The 9,485-nt window shown below is 39.6% G+C and overlaps 1 protein-coding gene across 26 annotated transcripts in view; it reads right to left on the bottom strand.

Moving 5' to 3' along the window:
* Window positions 1-230: 230 nt before the first annotated feature.
* ADAM22 (ADAM metallopeptidase domain 22) overlaps window positions 231-9,485 on the bottom strand; it is a 238,033-nt gene continuing 228,778 nt past the window's right edge. For 16 of the 26 annotated variants that reach the window (XM_036911799.2, XM_036911798.2, XM_036911800.2 and 13 more), the window contains 2 exons: window positions 7,505-7,628; window positions 231-4,040 (listed from right to left, as the gene is read on the bottom strand). In XM_036911799.2, coding sequence (XP_036767694.2) covers window positions 3,903-4,040; window positions 7,505-7,628 — 262 coding nt within the window. In that variant the 3' untranslated portion in view covers window positions 231-3,902. Of the gene's footprint in view, window positions 4,114-7,504; window positions 7,629-9,485 lie in introns of all 26 variants that reach the window. The other 10 variants (XM_036911805.2, XM_036911811.2, XM_036911810.2 and 7 more) reach the window with 1 other exon arrangement.

The raw sequence follows: 9,485 nt of genomic DNA, 5'->3' as shown, positions 1-9,485 counted from the left end.
AGAGCATTTCACGGGAAACCTGGTGCCAATTTACCAACTGGCAGGAACATTTAAACCATGCCACCCATAGGGACACCCAGGGCAGCGGCGGACAGCTGGGTCTGGCCTCTTGCACTCCCCACCCTCCACTGGGGCTGCCCCTTGCTCTACTTCCCAAATACTCCGCAAGCTACTCCAGATCCTTCTGGGCCCTTCTTTTTTAGTTTAAGTAAAAGAAAGATAAAATAGTCTTCTCTTTAGGTAAGGATTTATTATCATGTTGAATAACACAGGACATATTTAAAGCACTAAGTATATAATTAAAATAGCACTACATGACAACAGAAATGAAGAATGGATGAAATAAATAAATGGACAAACTTGATTTTGAAACACTGAGAGAAGTGAACAGACGTAGCCTATTTCCTATAGCCCATAAGAAACTATAAAAAGCAAAGAACAAAATTTGAAAAGGTAAAAGGTAGAGTAGCCATGAGAAATCTGGACAATGGACAGGATTAAGTTATGCAAATCTGCAGGGGAATCAACAGAAATAAAAAATGACAAATGTAAGCCTGTTCCGGAATTCAAACACAAATGGTCGTTCTCTGGAAGTGCACAGAATATCTAATTTTATCTTTTCAGCAACTTCTTTTAGAAACCCTATCAATCCTATGTTCAGAAATCTATGTTGGACTGACCTTATGTACAAACACATTTTTAAAGCCTTTTTAAAGTGAGGGGAAGAGATAAGGGAAAAAGGGAGGGAAGGAAACTGGAGTATCACTTAAGCATCTCTATCAAACTGAAAAATATGTCTGGCATTTTAACCCTACAGTTTATTAGTTGCACTTTTTTTAAAAAGGAACAGCAGTGTTTCTTTTTAAAACACAGCAACTACAGCACTTTAAAAGGCTTCCTTCTGCTGCACTGATGGTGAAGTTTATTCCTTTCCACATATTGCATGTGATGAGGAATCACTTTCTAGCCAGAGACTCCAGAGGAGGAAGCCACCTCCTGACTATAGAAAGGGTGGCTGATCACAGAAACAAATTAGTCTGACCAGCCAGCCCCTTCAGGACTCCGTTACTCCTCAACCCTCTTGAGGACAGAGAAGAGATCTAAGTGTTTGTTTAAACCAGAGCTTACCACTGTAATGACTATGTGTAAACGGAACATCTCAGGTAGCAGGGCTGTCAATCTGAAGTCTTAGCTATGCACAGAACTCCAGAAAGAGAGGGAAAAGCATACAATGGATCATAAAGGCCAAATAACTGCTCTTCTCTGCTTCATATAAATGTCCTATAGGTCACTGGGGGATATAAGTATTAGTTGCATGATACAAATTGCTATTTGGCCTCAAAATTCCTCCCCAAAATAGATATATATAAAAACAATAATGCTGTGCTTGTGTCAGTGCCATGGGTCTGTTCTCCCTGCCTCAGTGGGTGAAGAGTCATAAATATTTAGGCTGACTACATCTAGAACACCAACCATGAATACACATACAGGTACTTCTCAAAACTATTCCATTGAGATTATAAACGTGACAAAGAATTCTGCAAATGGCTGTAAGAATGTTTAAACATTTTAGATTGAGCAGATACCCAGAATAGAACATTCAAGCAACTACAAAATCATAATCTCATAATCTCTGCAAACAAAACACTTTTCATTCAGTTCCTTATGAAGGTTATTACTAAGGAGGATGACTATAAACTATATACCTCTAGAACAACCATCACTCCCAAAAGGCATGTACTACTGATTGTCACTTGAAATTATAATTTTCATGTAAAAGTAACTGAGAAGGTGAGGAAAGAGAGAGAGGGCTGAGGGGCTCTGCTGATGGCGTAGCTAGCCATCTGTGGATTCTTTCAAATTAGAGCTTGTATAACCATAACTAGGAAGCATATTTACATGAGGTACCTTACATTCAAATCTATAAACTCTTTTATAGTCAAAATAAAGCTTATAACATTAGCATTTTATACAGTCAATACCAGAAAACATTCAGTGCACTTGGTCAAAAGTGATCTTTTCTTAGTCAAAAGCCACTTTATTTGCTACATCTTTAAATCTGTCTGCCCTTCTGTTCTTGGCTTCAAGCTATGTGGAAACATCACCCAAACTTCAGTCTGCTGGGTCACTTTACTGTAGTATCAATGATTACACCTCTTCCTGTCATGAAAAATGCTGCTTATGCTTTAGAATTTGGGATAACTAAGTTGCTTTTCAAATGTCTTCAAAGGCTTTCAGAAGAGAGGGCCACTGAAGATAGAAACACACAGAGTGTGAACACTGGCCTCTAACTCGCCCCTGTGGTTTGGACATTGCAGGTGATGCCATGGAGAGGAAATGGATGTTGTCTATGGGACAGTATGGGGAGAGGTTAAATTTAGAGGACATTTCTGAAATCCTGTCTGCAGATTCCATTCCTCTCAAAAAAAAGGAGAGAAAATGAGTACATTCTGAAGTACTCTTCCCTTCAAAGCGTCTGACTGACCCCATCAATTTCAGAGCTCACTGTGCTGCCTCCCTAGGGAAGCGTCCCTCTGGAATGGCAGAGCTGCGCTCTATCGCTTTGGTTGTAAAGAGGGGCTTTAACAGAGATTTCTCTTTTTTATGGGTTGAAAAAGAGAGTTAACATCAGATTCTTTCCCCTGCTGGCTATCTGGATGACTTTGCAGTTGCTGCCCACTCGTGGTTGTTGGTGTCTGTTAACCCTGTGGCCTGCTCAGGTGTCCCAGCCCAGCTCTAGAATCTTCCACTGTCTTGCTTCCAAGCCTGTGCAGAAGGACCTGTTGGGAAGCGTGTCCCACTGATGGTAGATAGCCTTAATAAACAGTGTGAAATTGTTTTTATCAAAACAAGTCATTCATTTTAGGTAAGAGTGGCTAGAAATTTCTGTTAAAGTACAAAACCTGAGGCCCCAGAGGGTTAGAGTATTGGCAAGTGAAGCTACCTCTGGCCTCGTGCATCTTTGTGCCCTTGCTGTTCTCAGCAGGACTGCTGGGGGCTCAGAGGCCACAGGGGGAGACCAGCGGAGCTCTGGTACTGAAAGGTGACAGCTGCTCAGGCAGGCTCTGCAGCCCCCAGGGGGAAATTGGACAGAGTGGAGGATCCCCAGCAAGCAGTACATCAGCCACAGGGATTGGTGACAGGACAGCAGCTGTGTGACTGGCCTCCGGCCCCAGGAAGCCGTGGAGGCCCCACAGTTTGCAGGGCATTTTGTTCTCTTGTTCAATTAATTGCTCAATAAAACTGCTTCCAGACTGTGCACAGTTTAAAGGGACGTCACTCTTTTGAACAAATACCAGTTATAGAGGGACACATTTAGTGTGTTGACCACTATATTTACATCATCATCAGCTTATAATCTTTAAAGACCATTTGATGGAGAACAATGATATGAGTGTGACTGTTGTTAGGCATTTGGCAAATTATACTTGTGTGTAACAGCTGCTTTTCTTTTATTTTAAAAATGTTTACATATGTACAATTGTCCTTGTATGCAGACATAAATATGAAAAGTAAAAGATAAAACAAAAATAAAAATACATATTTAAGGTTAGCTTATGGGATAGTGGCCTCTCGAAGCTTTAAAGTCCTGCAGAAAAATCCTATATGCCTTAGCCCTGCATGCTAGTGTCTATTATGGGATGTTGTTTCCTTAAATGTAGAAAACAAGAAACAGAAGCTTCATGCACATAGCATTGCTGTCTACAATGAGGATGTGCTTCAGAATGTCAGGTTCTGAATCCATGACTGTCCCTTAGGAAACTTGCTACATTTGGGTCATGTGAGTTAATCTTAGTGATATTTCTACATATTTCTGTCATGCGGATTATCTGTTAACATACCAGTACCTTTACTGTTCCATGTTATAAGGTAACATTTGAGTAGTTCTTTTCATGGTTCAGTTAAATCCTAAGCCAATGACAAAAAGAAAATGGTATCCAGATGTAGGACTTGGCTTCCTCTCCTCTGGGGCATCTCAGAGGATCTTCAATTTGTCTGAAGAGCAGATAGATTTGCAGTGATTCCATGAGGCTGGGTTTCTATAAAAGTTGAAGTAAACAGTTTTGATGTATCACATGTAAACAGTTGCTCTTAAATGGATGTCTCCCATAGCTGTACAACAGAGAAAAGCAAAATTGCACAATGTGAAAGCAGGAAACAGACATATTCAGAGCTATGAAGATGAAAAAAATTAGGTGGTTCCATCCATACTCATGTGATTGTGGATGCACTCTTGCAAAGTCAAATCAAAGGATGAAATAAACACTCAGTTTTAGCTCTTTTCTCTAACCCTGTATCTCAATCTTTTTAACAACTGCCACCTTTTACTATAAAAATCCTCATTTAAATGCTACTTGAAATTTTGAACAAGTTAAACACTGTGTCTCAAATGAAAGAAAATACTTTAAATATTATTATTTTTTCAAACTACACACACCCTTCTTTTCCCCATGATTCTGACATAGTCAGTTAAGGTAGTGATTTTCAATAACCTAGGCATGGTTTAAAAACCCACTGCCTCAGTACCACACCAACTGTCCTGCCTGAAGGTTTCAGCCCCAGGCAAGTTCACTATGGAGTCAGTGAGACCAAGGAATGACAATGGAACAGTCTTGGGGTAAAAGGTTTACACCCAGCTTTATTCTCCCGGTGGTAGGTTGAGCACTAGAATCCCATCTGCATCCAGCAGTCTGAAGGTCCATAATTCTTGTCCATCTCTGCCTCTGCCCAGTGCTCTGGGCAGAGCTCTTTAAATAGTGACTCAGTCAATAATAGCTTATTGCCAATGGGTGTGGAAGCAATAGCCTAGCAGCAGGCCAATTACATCATCAAGTAGGTTAGGGTCAGGTGAGGATCCTGGCCATAGGAACTTCCATTTTCTCCACACCAACTTAATAAATATCTCTGGGTGGGACTCAGGCATCAGTATGATTTAAAAGTCCTCTAGACAATTCCTAGTGTTCCCAGTGTTCAGCCAGTGCTAGTAAGAACCTTAGGAAAATGTGATCCATCAATTCGACCACGATGCCCTTTAAAGTCACTGCCCTGGACCTGAGCAGGGTGCACCCTCTCTAGTTCCATCACAATCTCCTGGAAAACGATCCTCTCTCAGGAGCTGACAGCAGAGTAGAAAGTTGCATCCAGGGCAGGGTGTCAGTTCCTTACTTCTTTCATCCTTTCCCTTACCTGGCCTCTGCCCCCAGCTCTTTGTACTGGCTCTGTTCATATCTAATTTCTACAACATTCAGCAATAGCCTTCATGGACTAAAATAACTTAGGCATGATCAAATATGAATGCAACTCTGTTCACCAGAGAAGGCAGGCCAATATTAAAAATAAGAAAAGACCAAGCTAACAGAGTATACTTGCAGGCACTATGATTTGGGTATAATTACCATAAATATGAACAAAGAAAGCCTAAGACCAGTGTGACTTAGGTTACATCCCATTTCCATCTATCTCTATTTTTAATGGGAGTCTGGGGCATGTTGCTGTATACCTAATGAGTTTCTAGGAAAGAAACAGGAGAAAGAGCTAAGGGACTAAGTGGATGTTTCTCTATTGGTTCCCTTAATATGTTCACTTGAATCTTCATGGAAATCTTGCTCTGAAGGCCATACCATAATACTCTGTGTTATATACCTTAGATTTGGCTTCATCTGTCCTTTTCATTAAAAAACATACCCATTTCCTCACTCTTTGGAAACCAAATCTCTCAACTGTGAGGATCTTTGTGTATGGATGACACCTGTTGGTGAAGACAAATGAAAATGAATGGTTAAACAGGGAGCTCATAGAATGTGTGGGGAAAAGATCTGGATTGGTGCTCAAGTGGTGGTATGTAGTAGTAGAGAGTTCAGACTTCAGCCTCAGCCGGTGTATTCCCAAATGGTTGTGAAGACTGAGTAAGTGACAGCTTGCAGAAAGAGGAGAGGAACAAGTGGATGACACTGGGAGACCTGAGCGTCAGGATGATCGCAGTGAGGAAGAGGGAGCACGGAATCACCGAGCCATCACTTTTAGGACTAGGCATACCCTCAGCCACTGCTAGATGGCTGTAACAGAGTCTGCGTGCTTGATTCTCACGGCCCACAAAAACAGCCCAGGACAGCGTCTGCCTCTTCTGCACGATTCTGCTACAAGCTCAAGTGGATGTTCCAAACTGGACAGAATCAACCAGACCTTTCTTCACAGAACTGTCCCAAAGGCTACTGTCTTCACAGTCATCCATTCAGCCCAGGGGAGGGCAGGGAACCAGCCATCTCTGCTGGGTGTTGTCATTTTCACAGGCTCTTGTGTGGGAGTGTCAAGGGCCTACACCCTAGCATGACAACAGCTGAAAGAATGTTCACAACCAGGTAGAGCAAAAATCAAAACAGACAATTTATTGTGGGGTGTGGGGAGTAATATGCTACACTTCAGCAATTCCCTAGAGAGGGAAGGAATGACATGGGCCTTGGATTTCATTATCACTTGCTCACATCATGAACAACTGGAGGCTTATTAACAAGTCTTTTTTTTTTAAGGACAGAAAGCTGCATGCTGAGAATCTGAGTTAGCTTCTTCCTTCCCACCATTTCCCATATAACATATGAAACATATAAACACCACTGATTGCTTTCAAAATCTTTTTGATTATAGTAATCGAATCTGCTTTTAATGTGTGGTGTTTTCTTACTGACTCTGAGTTAATTGAGTTAAAATCTGAATGGTCCAAGTTTACCTTGAACCCCATAATTTAAGTTCAGGAGTGAAAAGACTCTGAATATCTTTCAAAACTAAAGTCTCAGAACCAAGAACCCAACAACAGGGAAATCTGCCTGGGCTTTTAAAACTTTATGTTATTTTATTGCAAAATTATTTCCAGGATCAACATTAAAGGTTAACTAACAACAACAGAGGTTGGATATCAATAAAGATAATTATTCTTTCATTATATCTTTCATTTAAGCTTCTGAGGGCTGGTCTGTCTCTCTAAACTCAACTGTATCTCAAATTTCTCATAATGGTTGTGTTCCCGTAAATGCTATGAGACTGAGCAGAACCATTATTACAGTGTAAAAGGGGACCAGTATTCAAATGAAATGAAAGTTCTGGTGAATCATATTTTTATACAAATAACCAACTCCATATATGTTTTAACTTTTTAAATATGTTTTAAAACTCCATATATGTTTAAGCTTTCTAAATTTCACCATACTATTGTCATATTCTTCTAATATTACAGATTTTCAAATCCCCATTCCGTATCCAAATTCCAACCCCAGGTTCCTATCTGTAAAATCCTGATGGGTTGTTATCAGCCAATGAGAGGCCTGAATAAGCAAACTGGGCACAGAAGTTAGGCTATTTACATAATCTCTGGCATTTCCAGGTATATGAGAAAACAGGTAAAAGCAAATACAGTCCCTGTTTTGTCTGTTTCAGGTTGTTACTACATCTGTTACAATGAATAAAAAGATATATAAATATATAACCATGAATGATTAATATATACACATACCCTGGCACTTTGTCGGTTCATTTTCTTCTCTTCATCAGGAAGTGGAGGCATTGGGTAGGGGTATTTTCTGCTGGAGGCAATAGACCCAGTTGATGAAGAAGGAGACTTGGCAGGAGAGAGTGTCCTGGGACGTTGAAACACATGAAATAAATATTATGTGATTGCCTAATATCTTTTTCTCATAACTGAAAAGTGGGTTCAGAACAAACTCTCTGATTTCTATTTTCATGGGTCACTACTGCAAAGGTTTAACAGCTGGGAGATACTCTGGCATTTACAACACTGGAATGCTGGGATTTTATTTTCCTAAGTTCATAACTGCAACGGATTGTTTACATGTTAGTACACAAAATCATACTCTTCAACTAGAAAGCCAATAGTGAAATTTTCTATAGAACAGATTAAAAAGCTAAAATGGAGAAGGGATATAATTATTCTAAGAGCTCATAATGGTAAATTAAGTGTATAACATATGAATATTCTTACTTTTACCACTTAATGTAAAAGATGTACAGTAATTTCAATTCTATTTTTAAGATCTGAAAATATAATACAACTGATACATTTATTAGTTGCTAAGTCACACACCAGTTCACACAAAACTCATGCATTCAGAGGCCAGTGTGTTAGTGGTGAAAGAACAAAGGCAAATACCGGGTTTTAATAATAAATTAGTAAACATGCAAGCAGTAAGGAGTGCAGAGTTCCAGCCAACAGAGTCTGATGAGAACATACAAAAATGGTTTGATTAGTCCCTACAATCAGCATTTCTGTATAGGGGAGGATTCTATGCCACAGAAGTAAATCTTGATAACATATAGGGTATACTTGTCATGCCAATAAGGTGGCTATACTTTGGAATTTTACTGAAAGCTAAATAAAACACAAAAACCCTTCCTATTTGGATAACGTGTCACCTTCATCATGGAGCTATTCCATATGAAAGATATATGTAAGCTATGGTGTATTATGCTGTTCTTGTTTGATTCTGCATGTGCAGTGGTAATATTTGCGACTAAGTTGAGCACACTTGGAAGAGCCCTCATTTGCTATCTTGTCTTTTAAGTGAAAAAAAAAAAGACAAATGAGTTTTTCCACTCATATTGTATCAATGGGAAACAGATGTGATCATTCAGCAGTAACTATCCATTCACAAATATTAACACTACATACCCATGACTTCTCAATTCCTGGTACAATGTGGTTAGGTCCCACCTACACTGGTTATAGGTCACGTTAGACACAAGTATTTATTTCAGCAGGACACACCTCATCTGTATGAGTGACTGACAGCCTGGGAGTGGTAAGGAGTCAGGGGTGGGGGGCATGGAGGGAGGGGAGACCCTGCCTGCACTCCATGCAACAGCAAAAAGATGTCTTTATGCTCAATTATTTTAAATTTTGGTTCTCATCCATATGTTATCCTTTGCTCTAGGTCCTCTGTAGTTTTCAGATAGGTTTCCGTTTTATGGACACAGAATTCAAGCAAGGTTTGAAAATATTTTTCCCACAAACCCTGAGATCCAAGTGAACATTCTTGCTTGGTTTTAAGAATTGGGAATGACTGAATTCACTTTAAATCTGTAACTCCTAATGTTACCTCTGTTTTGGGGAAACATCCAGGATCACTTTTTAGTGTGAACACTTAAGCATATTATGGCTGTTCGACTTCTTTTGTGTTAATGCTTTCCACTGTGGGGCAGATGGGTGGAACTAAGGACATTCGTACTTCAATCCCCTAAAGTACTAATAAAGCAATGTACTACTGCACACTTTTCTAACTTGGAAATTAATGATTTTTTTAACTTTCAGAAAACATTTCAAATAGGACTATGATATTTAGGAAACAAATTCAGCATGTATAGAATGCAGACAAATGTTCATATTTAGATATTAAATACATATTTCTAAAAGCAAAAGGTTATCAAACTGAGTTCAGATTTTTAGCCTCATCACTCCTGAGATATCCAGTTCAGGAAAG

This window comes from Manis pentadactyla, chromosome 7 (assembly GCF_030020395.1).
Source record: "Manis pentadactyla isolate mManPen7 chromosome 7, mManPen7.hap1, whole genome shotgun sequence".
In the NCBI taxonomy this organism is placed as follows: domain Eukaryota; kingdom Metazoa; phylum Chordata; class Mammalia; order Pholidota; family Manidae; genus Manis; species Manis pentadactyla.
This window is presented reverse-complemented; position numbering and strand designations above follow the sequence as displayed.